Below are 23,428 nucleotides of genomic sequence, written 5' to 3'. Positions count from 1 at the left end.
TACACATTTAGGTAGGACACTAGAGAATTACTTGAGGTAATGTTGGTATAACAATTATAAGCATAATCTATTTTGCCTAGCATACCAATACATTTAACATAAAAAATTAAAGGATTTTATTCATCTTCTCATTAAAGAATTAAGGCATTCATGTCTAAATCCTAGTATGAACTGGAGCAACAGAGAGTCTTGTAGCACCATAACAAAACTTTATTCTGGAATGGGCTCTGGTGAGCCAGACTTCACTTCATCAGATGCACAAAAGTAACATGCACATATCTGATCACATCACTTTATATTCTGTAATCCATTTGAGTCTCAGCGATACAGGCAGAGTATAAATAAAACAATAAACAAGTAGGATAAATACTATTACTGCCTGATACAAAAAAAATGTAGAACTCTTGCATTTGGTTGAGACCAGGTACAACCAACAGCGAATGAAGGGCCCCTGCCCCCCTCCCTCTCAGAACTCCACCAGAGTGCTGTGGACCTGTTTGTACCGTTTACTGTATCACTGTTTATTGTTACAACTACCTGTTATTAATATTATTGTATGGTTATTCATGTGTTATAGATTGTTTTATATGTTCATATGTTCCATGTAAACCGCCCTGAGCCTCCGGGAAGGGTGGTATATAAAGTTTCTGAACAGCATATCATAACAGCATACCATAACAAGCAGTTTTTGATGGGGCATTTTCTAAAATATTTGGCGACAGTGTTGCCTTTTGCAGAGACATGGACAGGAGAAACCTAACGTTCTTTGTTCAAAACTGGAAAAAAAACTGCCAGATTGCAATTACTACATATATAAAAGTCACAAAAGCTAACTTTGCTTTGTATTTACCTTGACAAAGCGACAGAGTCTGATGGCATCTTCCCATTTTGAACTGCTCACATATTCATGAAGTATGGCTGGGTAAGGTGAAATATTCATGTGAATAAGTGAGCCATCAGCTCTTCTGATAGTGATTTGACTTCCAACAAAACTCACTATCTGGGGTTTTTTGCTAAATTCACTGTTGAAAAAAAATCATTACAGATCAGAAATTTATTCTGAGAAGTAGCATAGTCTAATTTGAATTTCTGAGCCTTTGACTACATCAAAGAAGCTCAGCCAATGACTACAAAACCTCACATTAATAGCCTATAGGCAGCCAACATAAAAGAACAAGCCTAAATAGGTCTGCTCAGAAGCCTGAATTTATTCCATACGGTTTACGCCCAAGAAAGTGTTTTTAGGACTGCAACCTAACATAACATTAAATAACCATTTTAAAAAACACACATTATTTGAACAGTCATCTGCAGCTAGTGAGGGGAAAGCTGGTTGTTGATACCTTGATCGTAACAGCTGAGAAGTGAAACGTGTGCTCCATGTAATCCAAACTAAGCCCCTGCTTCAAATTAAAGCAAGACTACTCTCCATTATACTCTCCTGTAATTGCATTTATTTCTTTTATGCTGTGAAATCCCAATCACTGCACTGGAGAACACTCTGATAGCGGAGGATATTAATTAATAAGCACTATATAGGAAAATAAATAATACCTTGCATCTTTTTCATAGATTGTTTTTAGCAAAAGATCTTTGTCCACATACACAACATTGGGATAATACCAGACTGTAAACCGTGTATCTTGAAGTCCACAAAGTATGTTGCATGTGTCGTTCCATGCCAAAGTATGTACCATTGTTCCTTAACAGAAAGTAAGCAGAATATTTTACTTTAGCGCACTGCGATACAACAGGAGAGTTGATTTGCTTGAACTTTGGTACTGGAAAAAGCTTCTGTGGATTCCACGGACAGCAAAAGTCACAAACAAGGAAATACTACAGTGCACAAGGCCTGATATAGCACTGGAAGGCAAAATCATGAAACCCTGGTTCACTTATTTTGGCCATATCAATGAAGAGTGGCAAAAGGAAACCAGGTAGGGTTGGGTGCTTCGGCGCCCGAAATGGCCGGTTGCTCCAGTATTTTGGTAGAGCCACTAAGGGCGGAGCGGTGTCCAGACACCACTTCCGACAGCATTGGCCAATCTGGCAGCCCCCGGATTGGGCTGGTCCGTGGAGCACCTGCCCCCAGGAACCGGCCGTGAGGCACGCTTGCAACCTCACGGCCAGATGCTCCCTAGCTGCAAAGGAAAGCGGATCACACTGCCCTGCACAGCTTGACGCGGCGTCCCGGATGCCTCCTGCAAACGTCGCCCACACAGCCAACGCCCTGGACAGGTAGGCCGATGGCGTGAACTTCGTGGCCTCCCCCCACTAGTGCCTGTTGCATCCCTGGGTGCAACGGGCTTTAGGATAAGTCATCTAATAAATAAATTCATCACTCTTTCTTTTGCTATGAACAGTACTCAGACCATAGTTTCATTGACTTCACTGAAATTTACTTTTTGACAATGCTGTGCAAATTTTAGCTACAACACATTGAAATATCTGGGAAAATATTCAGAGTCTATATTTTAAAAACAGGAGTAAAATATAACTCAGCAACTCTACTGAGTATCCTAATACTGCATATGTTCATCGGGAGAAACTCTGTATTATTATCCAGATAAGCCTTACATAAACTCTTTGCTCTGAAACCAATAAATGTGTCCAATGTACACATAGCTATGGTGTTAAATAGTTTGTCTACTGTTTAAATCTGCCAGTTCTCATTATAAGTATACACAACTTCTGAGTATCTGCTCTTTACCTGTGTAGTTTAAACTAGAAAGCAATGTTACACCATTTGTGAAAACTCTTTGCACTCTGAAAATGAAACCTTTGTATGTTATTGCTGTCCTAACAAAGTACTCTCAAACATACAAAGCAACAGCCTGAAATACAAAGAGTTATGACATTACTACATTTAGGTTTTAGGGCTGTTCTCTGTAAAATACAGTGACATCAGTTTAAATGTCAACACTATTTTATTGCTGATTGCTTTATAAAAGGCAGTAAGCTTGTTCATTTATCAACTATGAAGTGATTCACAGATGTTAGAAATTACATCTGCCATTAGCTGTACTGCAGACAAACTCCTTACATCTGTGCTTCCAAAAAATGTTTGCCAAGCAAACTACTGGAATATTATCTTTGCATGATGCTAACCTGCATATACCATTCACCAAGGGATGTTTTCTGTGTTACTTCTGTGCGAAGGAGTATCTTTAGTATAGCTTTTCCCATTTTACTAATGCAGAACTCAGATCATGTGGGAGAGGACATCACATGGCCACTTGCAGAAGGTTCTGCAAATCACAAGGTGATTTGCAAATCAGAAGATGGTGACAATTTTAAAGGGGGGATTGGATAAATTTTCAGAGCAAAGGTCAATTAATAGCTACTAGAAAAGACATATATATTTATTTCAAATCTTTTTTAAATAACTGGCAACAACTTTGCAATGTCAATTTCAAGAGAGCCCCTGAAGTGTGCAGGAATTACTGAAACTATACTAAAACCACAGTTTTCAGTCATTCCTGGGAAGGACTCACATCACTTCCAGGGAATGCTGACAGCCTTCCATCCCATGTACCATCCCACTGGACTCGCACTGATGGCGGGCCTGGCAACCCTGAATACTATGGTGTACTACATGGCTCTTTAATCTGACCCTGACACTTTGATCTTCCTACATAACACCTGAGTAAGACTAAAGTGGAAAGGAGCTATGTTTTTTCTTCATCCCATGTGAATTTGGTCGCAGCAAGTAAAAATGCTATGATATATAACAGCTAATGAAAGAGTTAACCCTAACAAAAAAGGAAGCAGACTGTAGGGTCGTGTGCTGCATGACTCACCATTTCAACACAACTTTAAATAAATTAAAAATTTTAACACCATTTTAAAAATTGGAATAAACAATTATTTTACGTTTATCAGTAAAAATCATTTCTTGCAGGAAGCTGATTGCTGTTGCTTAAGAAATTCTTACCTATTTTAATTACTTTTTGTTCTTTCCCAAACCTCTTAACTGAAGTAATATAAAGGTCTCTGTTCTTGTCAACAAAAGCAATTTTTCTTTCATTTGTATGCCCCTTCTGGTCTAAGGCAATTTCCAGGATTTCTGTCTATAATACAAATCACAACTTTTGCATCAGAACTGAAATATTTTATAAAAACACAATGCTCTATGACATAAGTGTTTTATTATTTTTTTCTCTTGTTGAATCAGGAAACATTTATAATATAACCTTAGATAGGCGACAGTGACTGACTTGGCCCAACAGCAGGGAGCTGAATCACTTTATCCACTATATCCTGTGAAATAGTTTGCATAGTGCGTACAATTTTTAAAAAATAATCTTAACCAGGTTTTTACCCAGCACTATCATTATCAATCTGCAGAACTGTATATTTTAATCAGAATATTTTTTAAGCATGAAAGTACATTTTGCTTTTTGCCTGTTCTCTCACTGTTTTTGTATAACCTCATGACTTTATTATTTTGGTTCCAACTTGGGTTATCTTTTCATTGTGGTTGGATATGTAAAATCTAGGGGGGAAATCCATAGTTTTTTATTGCGAGAAAGATTCTAAAACTGAAGGGTGAGTTGGAAAATTGCAGTGCCCTCCTAAACTTACTGAGTGCACTGTACTTAGAAAGCTGTAACTTAATCTGGAGTAATAGTAAATAGTCTAAAAGACTCAATGTATACAGTCATAAAGCCTTCAATATTTATCCATCCATGCCTTAGAAATTCAATCAAGAAAAACCTCCAGTCAAAAAACACTCCTAGCTTTTGGACTTTTTAGAGGTATTGGCTATTTACTATAACTCCAGATTAAGTTTGATGTTTCTGACACCTTGAGGAAGCACTCAGCGAAACTGGTGAATGATGAACCAACTGCCAGTGGGCTGCCATGATTGCCACATCTTTTTACTGCAAGAAAATTCTTTGTTATTAGTTATTTAATTGTTAATTGTCTATTTAGTGTTCATTTACAGCAGGGGTAGTCAAACTGCGGCCCTCCAGATGTCCATGGACTACAATTCCCAGAAGCCCCTGCCAGCGAATGCTGGCAGGGGCTTCTGGGAATTGTAGTTCATGGACATCTGGAGGGCCGCAGTTTGACTACCCCTGATTTACAGCTTCTATGTAATCTGGGTTGCCACACCTTTCTTCTATAAGGAAGTTCTTTGATGTTAGTTGTTTATGTAAAGGCTCAATTTTTCACTTTTAACAGTTTGTTTAAGACCTTTCTATGGTTTCTTTATACTGGTTCAGGTCATTTATAATATAATTTTTTCATCTATAATATAATTCCAAAACAATGGTTGAGACATTAATTTCTTTGAGTGGGTACCTCTTTCTTTCTTTGACTTTGTTCTGGAATCAGGTTCCCTTTCTTTCTGGTTTTGTTTTTTGAACTGAAACTACCTGCTACCTCAGCAGCCATGTTCTGTGCTTAATGCAAAGGTAGGAGTGGAATCCTACTGGTATGTGGACTCGAGTTTTACGTCTTCCCATATCTGGTTCCATTATACGAATTCTCCCACTGAGGACAGATTAGGGGTGTGCAATTTTTAAAGTGGTATTTTTTAAAAATTGGTATTTCCCAAAAAAAATCCAGGATCCCAATATGGGTATGGTATTTGGATCCAAGATGTTTTTTTATTCCCATTTTTTTTCAGGTCCAATCAACCTGGAAAGAAGAATAATGGTTTTTAAAAAGTGCCAGCCTGATCCTGGGGCTGGTCTGACTTCTGCTGTGCAGTTTAACCACACTGCAGGAAAAGCTGGCCTTGGAATCTGTGTGCTGTGAGGAGGCCTCCCCCACCACACTCAGATCCTAGCTGACATGGCTGCAGGAGAAGCTGTTCCCAGGATTTACGTGCCATGGAGAGGTAACTTCCCACTGCACACAAACCCTGGCTGGGATGGCTTCTCGTGCAATGCAGGGAAGTCTCTCTGAGGCATTCAGATCCTGCCTGGGATGGCTTCTCTTGTACCACAGTTTAAACCGTGCTGCAGGAGAAACTGACCCCAGGATCTGCTGATTGTTCCCTGCAGCACGCAGCAGCTTCTAGAGCTGGCTTCTGCAGCACAATTTAAACTGGGCTGTATGAGAAGCCAATCCCAAGCCCAGTTGGCAGGAATGGTCTGCTCCCCTCAGCACAGATGATCCTTGGGTTTACTGCAGTCCCCTCGAACTGTAAAGGAATTGCAGTAGAAGCTCAACAAACAGCTGAGAGGCGGGAGCGATCTGTTTTCGGCTCTACCAATGATTCCCAAATATATTTGGGAGTTTCTTGGGGGGGGGGTGTCCCAACAAAACCTGGATACATTCAGGAAGCAAAAATATACCCATAAAACACAAATAAGTTATTTTTGGCTCAGATAGATCTGAATGTATACCCCTAGTGCAAATTTGCACTAGTAGGTGTTGGGAGAAATCCTGGGTTAAACCAGCAAGGTGGGGAAGGTTTAAACACTGCTTTTCTATATTAGCATTATGAAACAAATACAGGGTTAAGAACTCTGTACTCACTTTGCAATGTACAGCTGCCCCCTAAATTAACAGTACAAATTTAGACTGAAAACAATAATAATTTAGACTGATGGCCAGAGCTTCAGGTAAGAGTCTACTGTTGAAATTATGTTGTCATGATAGCAGCAAATAAAAACATATAAAATGTTCAAAATCAGATAGCTGTTGCAAAGGACCAATGCATTTCAAACCAAACCCCTCCAGCAGTTTAGCTGTCCCTAATGAGTTTGTAGTGCTTTTGATTGATGGAATAAATAGAGGCACTAAACAGCAAGGAGCATCAAAGAGATGTCAGTACACTTTGCCTCTGGATGACATTGCATTAGTCATTAGAACACCTATGATTAGCTCTGCTCAAAAAAAGTAAGATCGAGATCAGAGATAAGAGGATTCTTACTCAGAAATGCTGTAATTCATCTTCTTTATTAGGAACACTATTCCTATTCAAGAGGGAAATGCAATGTCACCCCACTTAGCTAATACACCTGCACTGGCTGCTTTTAGCTAGTGTGGCTAGAAGTAACACTTAGGATCCCTGTGGGGGAAAAGGGGGATTAAGTATACAAGATTCCCCAACGCCAGGTTGCTCTGGAAAGCCTGGGACGGCAGGCAGTCCTCCTCCCTCATTCTGCAAAGGAGCAGCTGGCAAGTTGCCTGCAAGGAGTTCTTTTTACCATAACTCACAGGTGCAGATTATACAAGCCACACATTAATCCCTGGTGTGTTCCCATGTTCTATTTCAATATACATTTCCAGCCACACCTCCCTAAAAATTAGCACTTCACAAATTCAGTGCCAGTTTAACCACTTCCACCTCCTCGTGTCTACAAAAGTTATTTGCATTAGCCATTCAATATCACTTCCAAATTCTTATTTGCTCAGCCTTATCTTTATGTTATTTTAAAAATCTATTTTATATTAATATCAGTCTCATTTTGTATGCTTTCAGTTAGTTACTTCTATTTCTATCAACAGATTTTTTTTTCTTTTCTATAATTTTTGCAGATCTCTGCATGATAATGATTTTTAAAATTCTGTATGAACATTATCTGGGACTCTCAGGTTCAAATCCCCACTGCACTATAAAGGTGACTGAGTAATTTAGGGCCAGTCACTCTCTCTCCATCTACCTCATCTCACAGGGTTGTGAGGATAAAATGGAGGAGGGGAGAATATTCGTCCCCTGCTTTGAAAGAAATGTTGACTAAAAAAGCAGCGACTGAATAAATAAATAAAATTGAAACTTCTATGTGCTAACTTCTGCAAAAGCTATAGAGATTACAATGGTTATCAAATAATAACTGTTTTCAGTTTTAGTCACTATAATTTCTTCATCATAATTTGATGCAAAATTATTTCCTTTTTACATTACTCTCTTGTTCATTTCATCTGTAAAAAGAGATTTTCCTATGTTTTGTTCATATTATTGATGCCTAAATATTAATAAAATTATTAAATCCAAAATTAGCTTTATTGGTTGGCCTGATTTCTGATGGATAATATGCTAGTGTCTAGAGATTAGGGAACACATTCTCAGCCTAGAACATTATTGAACTCATGTGTAACATCTCATAGGTGTACTCAACAAGCTTTACACTAATATAAATTAATAAGTCTTCCAACATAATTACAGAATGATGTAATTACATTGTGTACATTACCTTATGGCTAAGGGGCTTTCCATCTCCTAATGGCTTGCCTGACAAGGCTTCAAACAGGTAAATCACTAGATGAAAAAGACAATGGATCAGAAATAAGTGTGTGAATGGAAACTTTATTCCCTAGATTGGGCACTGTGCACCACATTCATACATAACAAAGTCTATGTGGCAAACCCATGGCCACTATGAAGTGTTTGGATTAGATGTGCACCTGGAGTTCTGTGTTGAGAACTCAATTCCCAGGCTCGGGGATCTTGATTTGGATCAGGACCGCAGTGAATGGAGATAATCCCTGCCCCTCACACACACCTAGTCTGAAATAGCCTTTGGGAACTGTTATGTACAACACTGAAGAAACATTCATGTACCAAGGGAACAAACAGCAATTCTGAGTCATTTGGATCAAACTGCTTTGCTGGATCCAGTGTCCCACAGCAACTCAGCTGATGTGCTGGTAGAAGACTGGCACTGCCATCTCTCAGAGGCCACTGAGATTGCACCCTGACACCCTCTTTACTACCAAGCCAGCCCCATGGTATACATTGGAGTTACGCGAGCAGAAACGGGAGTTTAGATGGCTAGAGCAAGTTTGGTGAAAAACTTGTGACAAGGCATCAGGAACGTCTTATAAGATATTTTTGAATGCTTAAAAGATAGCATTAAAGGCCACACACACAAACAAGAATATTTTGCAGCCTCTGCTGTCTCCACTAACTCACACCTGGCTCAGTTATTTAAAATGACTAATTCACTGATGTCCTTGACTAAAGGATCATCCAAAATTAATTGGAGATTAATTGCAAGGCTTTTTCAACCTTTTTTTTGCAGAGAAAATCTTGTCACTCCACCACGACCTATCTGGAAGCTCTTTGGTTGTCTCAAGTTCCTACTTTGGACCACTTCAGTCTGCTCTCCTTGACTGATGTGGACAGCCGTCCAACTTACCCTGGGCAGACATAGAACAGCTTCAGACTTTCCTGGATGAAACATTGACCCTTGAGCTGTTCCAGTCCAGTTTCTGACCTGGCCATGGGATGGAGATGGCTCTGGTTGCCCTGACAATCTTCAGACAGCTGGATCTAGGTGGGTTGGTGCTGCTGTTTTTGCTAGACCTGACATCAGTGGTCAGCGCTCTCAACCTTGAGCTCTTGGCCCAACACTTAGCTGACACACAGATTCAAGACACAGCCTTGAAATGGCTGCAGGTGCGACAGTTTGCACCTGACCTGTTGATGACCAATCTAGCCACTGTGATCCATGCAATGGTCACCTCCAGTCAAAACATTTGTAACTTGTTCTATGCAGGGCTGCCCTTGAAGCTGCTCCAGAAACTCGAACTGGTCCAGAATGTTGCAGCTTGGGTCCTTACGAGGACCCAATGGAGAACACATATTATACTTGTGCTCTCCCAACTGTACTGGTTCCAGATTGAAGACTTATCAGATTCAAGGTTATGACTTTTACTTTCAAAACCCTGAGCTGGCTTTCTGGGAGAGTGCTATAAAAATCAATTAAATAAAGAAATAAATGTTTTGGATCTGACTCTTCCAATATGTCCCGCGAATAGTCTTAAGATCAAAAAATCAAAACCTACTCAGGTAGGTCTCAACCAAGGCCAGGACTTTCTGGTGGAATCAGGGCTCTCCAGGATGTTAAACCATCCCAAGGGCCTGTAAGACAGAGCTGTTCTGCCAGGCTTATGGTTGAGGGCAAGGAATAAGATTAATTAGATGCTGGTCTCCCTATTCAAAAATCCATTTACCCAAGGAAAAATCACTGAATACTGCCCAGTACCCTCCACAAACTATTTTAATTGAAATGGCTTTTAAAGCATTCTTTAAAACTAAATTTATATTTCTGAAGTATGTTCATGACTTTTTATTATTATTATTATTATTATTATTATTATTATTATTATTATTATTATTATTATTATTATTATTTCAGGTCAGGAAAAAATGGGGTAGGACACATAAGCCTTCTCTCTATACACCACAGTCTGGTCACCACATGCCTGGAAATGACACCACTGCTGACAATTCAAGGACTCTTTCTTCTTTAGGGACAACCAGCTGAACAGTCACCTGCCAAATCCTGTCTATGCAGTGGCAGGTAAACTGAGGAGAGTAAGGGGGAAGAGAAGAAAGGAGTAGAAAGAGAAGTTGTTTCTGGCACCCCACCCACAAAAGAATTTGTGGCATTGTAATGGTTGCCTCATACTGATGGTGAACATTGTAAACTGTTGAAGTTTAATTTCTCGGTCAAAGAAATGTGAACTTCGGCAGCATCTGTGATTAATACTGAAGTTTAACCATTGGACAAATGTATGCGTAGAAGGAAATAGTATTAACAACATGGAAACTAATAAATGTTATATAAGTTCAGCAAGCATATATACAATTGTGAAATAACAATTCCAAACACATTTGACACGACATGCAAAATCCAGCTTATAAATCATTTATCTTCCATGTGGCATACACGTTTACATTTAAAACTCTTCCACTTGCATTTCAGTATAATGTCATGAGCTTCTTTCAGAAGGATACAGGATATTGGTTTGTGGTCACTGGTTATATTGGCAGGAAAAACGATGTTATGAGAACAGGTGCTGTTCTGATGTTGTTGGTTGCATATGAAAAGGAAAAAGAAGGGTTACGTCCAGTGCTAGTTTGAACCAGCTGTGTAAACACAGGAAAATAACTTGCGACTTGAGATAGTGTTGTGCTCTCTCTCTTTTTGATGTAAGGTTTTCCTCGTCATTGTTGTCGCTTATGTTTTTACTAAAACCAAAAATTTATTATCACAATTTGTTTTTGGTTTTTAAGCAAAAGAACAGGAATGTATATAAAACTCCACAACAAGGTGGAAGAAATATGACAGTGGTTAAAAAGGAGCCTTGTCTTGCCATCCTGTGCATTCAAGTAACTACCAAAAATGGAGAAAGGCAGCAAATGGAAAGCTTAAAGAAGAAAAACGTGTTTTTTCTTACCTTTTAATCTCCATACAATACTCACAAAAAAATCCCATTTGATGCAAATATTTAATAAACTATTTAGCCTACTAAATTGATTGTCTCTTCAGTCCAGGCTAGATTTTTTTTTCATAGCCAGAAATTGATACAGGCACTGCATACATTAATGTGCTGCCAGGGGCTAGTTTTATGGTTATAAGACTATTCGCCCTTCTATTCTCTAATCCGCCCTGAGCCAGCTTTGTTGGGAAGGGCAGGATATAAATTTTATAATAAATAAATATACAGTATTTGCTGGCATATAAGACTACTTCCCCCCCCCTAAAAACATGCCTCCAAGTGGTGGGGTCATCCTATACACCAGGTACACTTCAGCTGGGATAGACATAGCTGCCCATAGTGGCCCATAGTACTGTAATGTAACAAACTCTATTTTGAACGGAAATGTTGGGGGGGTCGTTTTATACGCCCAGTCGTCTTATACGCCGGCAAATACGGTAAATAAAAGTGAGTCCTAAGATATTCGATTTTCCTGGACACATATGTTTTGTGGCAGAAGAGAATGTCTCAGAGTCTAGGATAAATTTCTTCATTCAACATTTATAGAGGAACTGGGCTTGAAAGAAGGGCTTACCAATCAATCATGTAGGCACTGATTAGAGAAGTGGTCCCCAACCTTTGTGAGCCTGCTGAAAACTTTGGAATTTTAACCCAGGGTAGTGGGTACAACCACAAAATGGCTGCCATACAAGGCAGAGTCAATTACAAAACGTCTGCCACAGGAAGAGGAGCCAACCACAAAACATCAAGAAGTGAGGTTTGCATAACTCTAATAGTAATGCTTCAATATTTTAGACAGAAGCTGTTTAACAGGCTGCCTTTTAAAGTGAACATATATATTTTAAATATTTTCTTGTGTACAGCTTACTTCCTGTCACACAGTGAAGATGATTGTCCTGTGGGTGGCAGTAGCTACTGAAGCAATTTTTTAAAATCTGCAAAGCCAATCAAATTTCCCATGGCCAACAGAAGCCCCGGAGGACAAAAATCCAGCTGGCCCTATCTACTTACTAAAAACAGTTACTGTGCACCAGGAAAAGTGTCTGTGAGTATCACAGTGCCTATTAGTGCCACACTGCAGCCCCTGGTGTGGAGATGTATTTAAAGGTCCCTGAAAACAATGTAAATTTTTGCATGGACTATTATGTACTTTGCAGAAGCAAAAGAAATCCTCTCCAGAACAGATCTTAAGAGAAAAAACAGACTGCACAGAGATAAGTCATATCTACTGGGCCTTGGATTAAATGCATTTCTGTGCCAGAAGCAGCAAGATTACTTCCCACCAGAAGTTGCTCTTTTTTTTTTTTCACTGATCACTTAAGTGGCTACTGCATGGTTCCTCTGTGGAGTCAGCTGTCCCTGTTGGAGATTTATCTAGATACATACTAGATACAAGCTAACAACAAATATAAAAACAAAACTGGTTCACACACTCTACAGCACAGGTTTCCAAAACCGGGGGGCATTAACATAAACAGGCTTTTACTTCTTTCATGTTGACAAGAACGGAAATTGAACAACTGTTGCTGTACACATAAAAGTAAAAAAAGTTTTCTTGTTAAAATATTTTCAAGAGAAAGAATGCTAAGCACTAGTTCCTCAAATTATGCTTCTCCAGTCCTCATATATAATAAATTATAAGAATGAATTATTCTAATTTGCCAATATAGACCTTTTGCCATGCACCTAATCTCAGAAGGCAGGGGCACATGAAGGAGGGCCTCTGAAGACGACTACATCGGTTTGGAAAGTTCATAAGGGAGTAAATGGTCCTTCAAGTATGTTGGTCCCAATCATATAGGGATTTGAAGGTCAAGACCAGCACCCTGAATTCTGCTTGAAAGCTAATTATAAGTGGTGGATACAACCGTCCCATATGTATGAGATCATCAAATGTACTGGTCCTTAGCAGAACCTGATCTGACCAAACATACCACCTGGGATTATCCAGGTAATACAAATGGCTAGGTGGTCATTTTTTTCACCTTTGGCTGGATTGCTAAATACAACTGCTTCTGGGAAAAAGCCAGAACCAACCACAATCGCACACAGCTTGGTAGCATCCAGATTTGACTACTGTCCAGGCTCCTTGAGGTTGTCTTTGCAGATAGTTCTGCAACTTCAGCTGGTTCAGCATGCAATGGCTAGGATAATAATCAACATCCAAAGGAGGTGGTGAGCTCCCCCTCACTGGCAGTCTTCAAGCAAAGGTTGGATACACACTTTTCTTGGATGCTTTAGGATGCTCTGGGCTGATCCTGCGTTGAGCAGCGGGTTGGACTAAATGGCCTGCATGGCGCCTTCCATGATTCTATGATTCAATGCTGATCAGAGCCAGCTTGTTCTACCTGTGCTGTGTGAACTGAACTGGCTTCCATTTTGTTGCAGGAACCCACAATATCTGAAGTTGATCTAGCAGGAACCCATGTAAAGGCATTCTTGGTCTTTGATCCCTGTGATTTTCTTTCCCCTTTCCCTTGTTGCAAGCCTTTTGACACTAATTGCAGTTCAGGAGGGTCTGTTTTATTTAATTTCCTACTGTGGTTTTATTTATTTTTAAAATGTTTCACAGGAATATTTTTACTGTTTTCTGTATTCTCAATTGTTGTAATCATCCTTAAGCTTATGTAATGGAAAAGGTGCACAGCCACTATTGCACAATGGCACTAATTACAATTTGGCTTTAGTCTAGTTTTATATGGAAAATTACTTGCTCTGTATTATTTTCAACAAGTGTTTATTTAGAAAAAAATGAATTTATTTAAAATGTTAATTCTCAGTAATTACAAACATACCTTTTTCGTCAGATTTATCTCTTACTGCTAAGGTATCATTGCTCAATGATACAGTTTGGGCATTTAATATATCTGTTCTCATTCCTACAAACTTTGGAGAGGAAATTAAGCGTCCTTCATAGGAATATAGATAGATTCCTCCACCATCTACAAGAAGAAAATGCCTATGAACAAGCAAACAAAAACAACTGATTAACGATTTACAGAGAATGCTATTAACATAATTGTTGAAATTAAATCTATTAGCTATTATTTTATATAAAACATGATATCTTCAAGTTTTACATTGCACTGTTTAGAAAAATTTATTGAACTGTTTAGAAAAATATAAAAACTTGCATTGTGAAAACACTAGCATTTGTAAACTCAAAATGTTACCATTATATTTTTAATATCTGACAAAACCCTTCTCTGCAGAGGGCCTTTAATGGCTACTGATTAGACAAAATTTCATTTATTCAAATGATTTAGAACTTTTAGCTCTATTTAATGCACTGTGAAGTTGACTTGAATGAAACTGTACTGTGGCCCATATCTCACACAGATTGTTCATGGAGAACTGTCTAAAGCAGCTACAGATGGAATGATCAGGTAACCTGTAGACAGCCATCTGTAGACAAACTGTGACCCAGTTTAGAAATTGCTACCCTCTAAGTATTGATATATACATATTTGTCTAAGATATGATCCTATAGCCCTTTGTTGCGAAGTCATGTCCAACCCATCGCGACCCCATGGACAATGATCCTCCAGGCCTTCCTGTCCTCTACCATTCCCCAGAGTCCATTTAAGCTTGCACCGACTGCTTCAGTGCCTCCATCCAGCCACCTCATTCTCTGTCATCCCCTTCTTCTAAAAACTATTTGTATCAAGTAATGTAATAAGCATGTTACCTTTCTGCTTGCAAAATCAAACTCACTGTTCCTTCTTTGAGGTCAAAGATTAATGGTGTATTCCAGTTCTTAGTTCTAAAACAACAGAGGCAAAACCCATTAAATACCATTAATACAAGAAGTGGTTCAGATACATAATTTACACCTCGCTTTAACATCTTTCCCTCAAATGTCACCCGAGGTAGATTTTTGAAGATCCCTTCTAAGGAGAGATACTGTTTACATGGATGTAGTGTCCCTGACACGTTGTACCATATACTTCTGGTGTGTCCTAAGTTTGAAGTATTTCGTCGCCCGTTAGCTAATTATCTGAAGAAATTGAAATTCAGCTGTGTTAATGAGAAACACTGGATTAAATGATACTAAATGTGAGGGACTCAGCAACTATTATAAAAGTAGCAAAGTTTTTACTGGCAATTTTAAATGAAAATCTTTTACAATATTTTTTACATCTGAAACTGTTTGAAATTTTCGTTTTATACTTTGCAATTTTATGCCAATAAAGGTACTCTGAATCTTCAGTATAATCTTAAGTAGTTACCTCTAGGTCAACTGAAGTGAGTAACTCTGTCTAGGATTGCACTGTTAATTTGGTACCTACAGCTTATAATGATTCTGAAAATGAAATAACTATAATATATTTTAAAATTTGAAATGATGCAACAAGTATATTTCCCCCAGACAGCTTTTTTTGTACATTGGGTTGAATCCAGCCAACTTTCTGACACAATTGTGCCCCATGCCCCTTGTCACTATAGCCCCAGCTCCAGCACAGACTTTTAGCGATTGAGGGCGATATTACCAGCTGGAAACCTGGCTGGATCCAACACATTATTTCACATTTCACTAAATCCATATAAAAGCTAGTTACAATTAGGATGATCCAGAAGTATATCCACATGCACAGCATCTGCATGCCTACTAAAAACTTGGTGAGGTTCCCTTGAAGCACCTCTCTCACACCAGAAAAACAGTGTTTAAAGATTCTTAAAATTAAACAAGTAGTTCAGGGGGCTTCACCAGTGGTACTGGTGAAGCCAAGATAATGGACAGTTGTCCTAGGAGAAAGAATATTGTTAAGCACTAACATATGGCTTTATTCTGAGGGTTTCTCATTCAGGCTAGAACAAATGAACCCGGCCAATTCCATGTGCAATTATGAAAAGTTTATGACATTTCCTTTAGATTTATGGAATATACACCCATTAAAGAATGGATGCTTCCCAAATCAAATCATGTAAAAGCTATTAGGTATAAAACTAACATTTTTTGTCATTTATCACACAGACTGGATGACTCAAATAATGTCTCATTAATTCAAGCTGCTTACGAGAATATGTAACACTGTAGAGATGTTGAAACTACTAAATGCCCGTAGTTCAAAGAGGCTTTAATGACTCTGTCACGGAATTCCAGTAAATCCACTGCATCATTAAGTACATTACGAACCTAACGGAAACAAGAGACTACGGTTAAAAAAAAATGTGGAAGGGCAGGATATAAATGTAAAAATAAATAAATAAAATAATTAATAAAACAGAAGCAGAAAAAACATTAGGCTTATTCTCAAGTCTCAAAACCTCATACAGACCACTTCAAAATAATAAATATTGTGATATTTGTACTTATCACACTTAAGGTAAAGGTATCCCCTGTGCAAGCACTGGGTCATGTCTGACCCTAGGGGTGACGCCCTCTAGCGTTTTCATGGCAAACTCAATATGGGGTGGTTTGCCATGTCTTTCTAATTGACTGAATGAAAACATTTGAACTCATTCATTTTTACATCGAATACTTTTAAAGCATTAGGTAACATCCTATCAGATCTTCTGCTGGCACAAGGAGGAGGAGGCCATTTCGACTTTTCTAAAGCTTGTTCTAGGGATCATGAAAATGATGTGAATTTGGATTTTTATTGAAGTGAGAACTGGACAAGATAGCTCTTCTTACAGCAAAAAAAAACTGGAAGCCTTTTAACTTTGTTTTTATCTTTGTTAACAATAATAATAAATATGAAAATAACAGTAATTAAAATAGAACAATAAGACTGAACAGATGCAAAACTACAATATACACTGCTACTATATGATTAGAGCAAGAAGGTCTGATTTATTCAGTGAAGGCTGAGTTGGCGGCTATGCATTATTCCCAGTAATCAAATTGAGCACAACAATTAAAGCTATGCTGCTTTCTGGGAACATTATAGGCCATAGACTATCTGTATCACAGATCCACTCACAGTGCTTTGAGGTTCAAAAGGGAGAATCTTTACTAGGAAAGACTATACATTAAATAAGAGCCTCTTGTGGCGCAGAGTGGTAAGGCAGCCGTCTGAAAGCTTTGCCCATGAGGCTGGGAGTTCAATCCCAGCAGCCGGCTCAAGGTTGACTCAGCCTTCCATCCTTCCGAGGTCGGTAAAATGAGTACCCAGCTTGCTGGGGGGTAAACGGTCATGACTGGGGAAGGCACTGGCAAACCACCCCGTATTGAGTCTGCCATGAAAACGCTGGAGGGCGTCACCCCAAGGGTCAGACATGACTCGGTGCTTGCACAGGGGATACCTTTACCTTTACCTTACTAAAGGCCACCAAAAGGACGGTCCATATGGTTAAGTCCTGTTTTTCCAAATATATATCATATTCATCTGCTTCAATTTCCTTACTGAAGCAGAGTACAAAAGCTTAAAGAGTAGTTAAAAAAGCAGCACATTCAAGCCTCTATGGCTGGCCTGCAAGCAGACTACATCCCACACATCAGCAGATGAAGAGAGCTGAGAGCCTTAATGGTGGCTGTAAAGCACGTGGTCCTCTCTTCCTGAAGAAACACTTTAAACAAAGGAATCGACAGAACACATGGCCCAGAATTCCCTACAGCCTAAACAATGCCTACTTGATACCACTAGTGAGCACACAGGTATAACTCAGGTGCTTAAACAACTTAACAACAACCCTTAAAGGCTGACTTACTGTTTGCAATTCCAACAAATCCTGACAAATGTGCACAGCTGTCCCTGTCTGACTCCTGTACAATCGAGCATGCACACAGCCTGTGTACCTTTCAGTCCACACACTGACAAATATGCAGATTCATTTCGAACTACACATCTTCAAAGAAATTGTTCACACTAACTTTGTGGGAGTATTTTTCAGCCATAAAAAGCATTTTTTTAAAAAGAACCTGGAGCCAGGAATGCAAATGGAATAACAGTGAATGTACTAGATAGAACTCTTTGCGTAATCTTCATGGAAAAGTGACATCTGGAAAATGAACGCCATAAAAAGGGTGGTTCCCCCCCCCTCGTACAACGAAATACAAGTGAGAATTGATCATTCATGGGTGGAACTTGGTAAACTATTTATTAGCAGTAAACCAGGGCAGGGCCACTAGGGGTCCAGTCAGCTCTGGTGTTCTACTTACAGAATCATATAAAAGGGATGAGCTAGAGCTACTTTACAGTGGTGGGAAATGCCATGCTAACCTTGCATTTTTCTTGCTCCCAAACTAAAATTGTAAGCTGGTTCTTCTAATCAGACAACCCACATACAAGAATTTAAATGTACACACTATCAGCATCCATAGGTCACTCACATATAATGCTAGTGAAGACTCCATTGTATACCTATTTCACAAAGCTTTACTAGACAGGGATTACTAGACAGAATCATCAGTTACGAGTCGATGTCTGGGAATGAATGCAAAAATATGAATTTTTACCTGCCAATTTGTCTTCTGTATTCCCAGACACTGACTCATAACAACCCACCCAGTGGACAGATGGCCAGTATAGAATTTCTGTTGTTGCAAGTTTTCCCGATTATATATTCAGCATCAAAGAACACTTCAGGCCAAAAGATATTTAGGTGCCTAATTACAGATTTGGGAGCCTAATGTTGGGCACCCAACACTGAAAAGCTTGACTTGAACTCTAATACTAACTGTATAATTGAGAAAACTTGTAACAACAGAAACTGTATATTATCTCCCTGTCCTCTGGGTGGGTTATGAGTCAGTGTCTGGTCGGTCAGAACATTTAGCAGGTGAAAATACCCATATATGCATTTGGTTTCAGAAAGGCTCTTAGGTTTTAAATTTAGGCCATGATATGTTAAAAGAACCAATCTTTATAAATTACAGTCCATTTTTCATCTTGCTTCACTTTCAATAACAAGATTTTAAAAGCTAAGGCTTAATATAAAGTGTTTTAAACTCTCCTGTTAGTTATCCGATCACAGGCATATAAGGTTTAAAAGTCTATAATTCTCCAAGGTAAGAGAGATGAAGTAAAGCATCAAATGGTAAAGGATCTCACAATAGGCTTTTTTACCTAACTGAAGACAAGTTAACCTGGCACTGAAATATTCTAAACAAGAATCAGTTAGATTATGCTTTTTTATCATCTGTGCCCAACTACTGTACTGATTCTGAGATCAAAGAAAAAAGATATGTTTGTTATCCTGACTCTTGGCTGAAAAATGTGTTCTATAGTGACAACCAACAATGCTGCAGCTGCTATGATGGTAAACCACAGCTGTATACAAGGCAAGTTTGAAAAGAAAAAAAAAACAAGAAACCTAGGCTGTGTGAAGATTATTATACATTGCTTCTGCCTCTGTGCCTTTGCTGCCAGCTGTTTTAAAATAATTTCTAGCACAAACAAGACTTGATTTTGAATTTCTAGCCATGCCGTAATTTAGGGTGCAATTCACAAGCCACTTATTTCAGATAAGCCTTCATCACACGAACAAGATCACAGAGGATTATGATTAGTGATATCAGTTTATAAACAGATTAAATCACATATTCATCTCACCTGGAAGGAACATTCTGAAAACTGTTAAAACTAGCTGATTGTTATGGCATCAAAAAAATCAAATCAGAAGGGGGACATAAGGCAATCTAGACCAACCCCCTGCTCAATGACGGATCAGCCTAAACCAGCTGTCTCCTCTTAGACGCCTTACTTAGCCCAACACACTGATATTACTCATTTATTCAGTTAATTTAATAATTCAAGAACTTCATCATACTGTTTTGTACAAGATAACAATTGCGAATGATAGCTTGAACTTAAACCTATAATGCCCTGAATGGACCCTCTTTTCCTTCTACAAATTTTTGTTTCCCTCACAAAAAAAATGCTTTGGAACAGGGGTGAGCATGGACTGGAAATATTAAGCTCGGTTTGTTCCTGAACCTTGACCCCCCAACCCCCCAAATGTTTCATTTCTCCCCACTTAAAAAGTGGGGGAAAGCCAAAAATGGCTTTCTGCCAAACAGCTGATTGTCAGAGTACCTTTATTGGCATAAAGCTGATTGTGCAGAAAGCAAAATCCCCATGCAAGCAGCTTAGGGTGTGCTGGGCTGCCTAGCATAGGCCTATCAGGGCAGCGCATCCTGCCAAAATGACTGATCACGTGAAAAGCAAGCTCTTGGTGCGAGTGGCTTGGGGTCTGCTGGACTGCCCTGCAATAGCCATTTCAGCACACTGGTTCCCTTCTCTTCCTTTAAAAACAAGGAAAGTGTCTTGGCATACTGAAATGGCTTGCAGTCATTTTAGGCTGACAGCAGGACATACAGACTCATCTCCTTTCAGTCTAAAATGGCTGCCAGTTGAACACCCGACCCAACTAGACAAAAGTCTGTGAAAGGCTTGGGGAAGACACCTTTCATGGCATTTTTGTTTGTTTGTTTGTGCCCTGGTTCATGCTCATCCCTCCCTTGGGATGGAGAAGGGAAGCACACAAATGGTATTAGTTGTGATGTGGGGGCTGCACTGGAGTGGAAACTTGGTCGCATCTCTTGCACAACCTCTTCATCTGTACAAGAGCCTGAGCAAGACAGGAGAGACTTCCAACAGTTTTCCTTCCCCACTACAACCTCCTGTGCTCTACCCCCACACTGTTTCAAAGGGTCCCCTTATCTTCAGGAGCAAGGGAAAACTGGGAGCTAGAAAGAATAAGCAAAAATCCCTTCCACTAACCCTGTTCCTTTTTGCTGTAAATTTGGATGTAAACAAATGCATTAAAAATGTTCTATAATTCAGAAAACATAAAACATCCTACACATACCTCCATGGTTCTTCTCTTTGTTAAAGTTATTTCAAAGTTTTTCCACACCCAGCGTTGTTCCACAACATGGGCAAAAATCACATGTCCATTTCCGCAAGCTCCAGCTAGTTGTGTGCCATCAATAGACCAAGCGATATTAAATAGACTGCCGGTGTTTGGTTTCTCTAGAGCATAAGACCACTGTAAAAATATTTTAAATTTAAACATTAATGTCTACAATAGCGAGTAAGTCTACTGCAAAAATGATTCATTTTGGCCCAGATGATAATTTTGCCCCAGATTAAAAGCCCTGTGGGTAGCAGCAGTCTCACTTCTGTATTTTGTTCAATAACCAGAACATTAAGAAGAATATAAAAATGTTAAATATGTTCCTGAAGCAAAGAAATTAGGTTTTGAATTGACAGTCTTGGTTTTGCAAAGATAACTGACCCAATACATATATATATTTAACTCCATATCAACAATGCATTTGTAAACAGGAAAGTGAATTTAAGGAACTTATTTGTTACTCCCCACATTTAATTTTTTAACGACACTGAACTCTTATGAGAAGCAGAATACTCTTGCAAAACATTTTTGAAAGGCATGACAGGGTAGGCAAAGAACATAGGAAAAGAAGAGTTCTTTTTGTGGTTCGTCTGCAGGTGTCTCCTCAGAGAATGCTACCAAACAACTGACACATGTATATATGCTTGCACACACGCTTACTCACCCCCTCCACACTCAGTGGGAACAAAAGATAGTCTTTCTGAATCATATTTGAACCACATGCAGGGAAAGGGTGCTTTCTCTTTTGTGGTTACATTTTTGGCTCTCCAGTTACGAGACCAACTGTACTCTGTCAGCAAAAGACTATTCTAGGGGGACAGCCAGCTGTGTTAAGTGTACTGTAGCAAGAGTTTTTAACATGTTGTGATGCTTTAGAATCTGAGACGTTTACTGTGGTGTCAGCTTTCATGTGGCCTTTCTGCATTATAACTTTTGTAGAATATGCATGCAAATTCCATTTCAGCCACAATAAAGACTAAAGCAGCGAACAGGAGAGAGTGCTATCCTTCTGAATGGAGCAGACTGGAACTAGGAATGCAACATGGAGTAGGGTAGTAGCTGTCGACATCTGTTGCCTGACCGCTAACGATGGTTGCTTCCAGAATACACTGTTTGCATCTTGGAAAGAAGAGCAGATATTACCACAACACTGTAAATGTCCAGCGCTCTCTCTCATTCAAAGAAAACTAAACCTAGTACTGTCACCTATGCCTGTCAATTTCTTGTAATACAGATGTGTGTGTTATCTTATTGGCCAAAATTACAAATTCAAAAGGGAGCTCCTCCACCAGGCATTTGCGTGAGGCCAACAGACTCAACCATCTGCTGGTCCCCCCAACTCTGATGCCCTTCCATGACTCACAGATCTGACCTGCACAGGGATTGTCATTGTTGTTCTGTTAAAAATCACTTTCAACTCTTAAAACACTCTTCTGGTTTCCATGTTATGTTATGATTGTTATTTATAGTATTATTATAATATTCTATGTAAGTATTCCACAACATTTAATGTAAACCGCCCAGAGCCGTAGGGAAGGGCGATATAGAAATCTAAACAAACAAACAGTCTGCTTTGAATACTGCACAGCACTATGGCATTTGCTTCCAGTGTTACAAGTAGATTCTATCATTTAAAAGATGCTGAAATATTTGTTAGAATGAAAGGTACACTGGAAGTAACCGAGAAGCCTTGTAACTTCATCTACGCATATTTTGAGACCCAAATTTCTATTTAGTACATGTGCAAACAATGAGTTTTCTAAATTTCTAAAAAGTTTTCCGATTTTTCTGCAAGCCTGGGGAGCCCCCAAGTTTGCATAACTATATGATTTGGGTAAGATATCTATACCAGATACTCCATGAAGTGAGAGAACATTGGTTAGCACTAACTGTAATGAACAAAGCTGCAGATGTAATAGTAAACCAAAGCTTGTTTTTCTTATTTTAAATGTTCTGAAATTCAGGGTGGCCCTATGGTGTCACAGTATGTCAGCTGAGACTTGAAAGCAAAAAAACAACAAAATAAAAACAAAAAAAACCCCAAGGCAGCTTACAATTCAAGAGCTGAATGCAAGTTATAAAGGAGAATTCATACTCTAAAATAGGCTCTCTCAACTAGGGTTTCATGGAACCCTTTGATCTCTTGACAGCCTTGGAAGGGTTTACTGAATGGATGGGAGTTAATTATTTTTTAACTTTTTAAAATTGTTACAACATTTATCAGGTGATATTACCATATATGGTCACGTCGGCCCATTGCCACCTCCCAAAATGGCCAATGATGAACCTGGAGAGGATTGGGAAGGGGCGGGGCGGGGCGGGGCGGGGCCCCTGGTGGACATGTACAGAACTATGCTTCTCAACAGTATTCTGCAAGAAATAATAGACTGCTTCATAATTTAGCACCTGGTAATTATCTCTCTCTACCCTATGTTAT

The 23,428-nt window shown here is 39.0% G+C and overlaps 1 protein-coding gene across 5 annotated transcripts in view; it reads right to left on the bottom strand.

Annotated features, from left to right (window-relative positions):
- IFT80 (intraflagellar transport 80) overlaps positions 1 to 23,428 on the bottom strand; it is a 75,686-nt gene that overhangs the window by 13,091 nt on the left and 39,167 nt on the right. For all 5 annotated transcript variants that reach the window (XM_077348564.1, XM_077348562.1, XM_077348563.1 and 2 more), the window contains 8 exons: positions 20,944 to 21,123; positions 16,206 to 16,324; positions 14,876 to 14,950; positions 13,983 to 14,146; positions 8,154 to 8,218; positions 3,935 to 4,070; positions 1,555 to 1,702; positions 851 to 1,022 (listed from right to left, as the gene is read on the bottom strand). In XM_077348564.1, the coding sequence (XP_077204679.1) occupies positions 851 to 1,022; positions 1,555 to 1,702; positions 3,935 to 4,070; positions 8,154 to 8,218; positions 13,983 to 14,146; positions 14,876 to 14,950; positions 16,206 to 16,324; positions 20,944 to 21,123 (1,059 nt within the window). The remainder of the gene's footprint in view (positions 1 to 850; positions 1,023 to 1,554; positions 1,703 to 3,934; positions 4,071 to 8,153; positions 8,219 to 13,982; positions 14,147 to 14,875; positions 14,951 to 16,205; positions 16,325 to 20,943; positions 21,124 to 23,428) is intronic.

Source organism: Paroedura picta, chromosome 8, assembly GCF_049243985.1.
Source record: "Paroedura picta isolate Pp20150507F chromosome 8, Ppicta_v3.0, whole genome shotgun sequence".
NCBI lineage: Eukaryota > Metazoa > Chordata > Lepidosauria > Squamata > Gekkonidae > Paroedura > Paroedura picta.
This window is presented reverse-complemented; position numbering and strand designations above follow the sequence as displayed.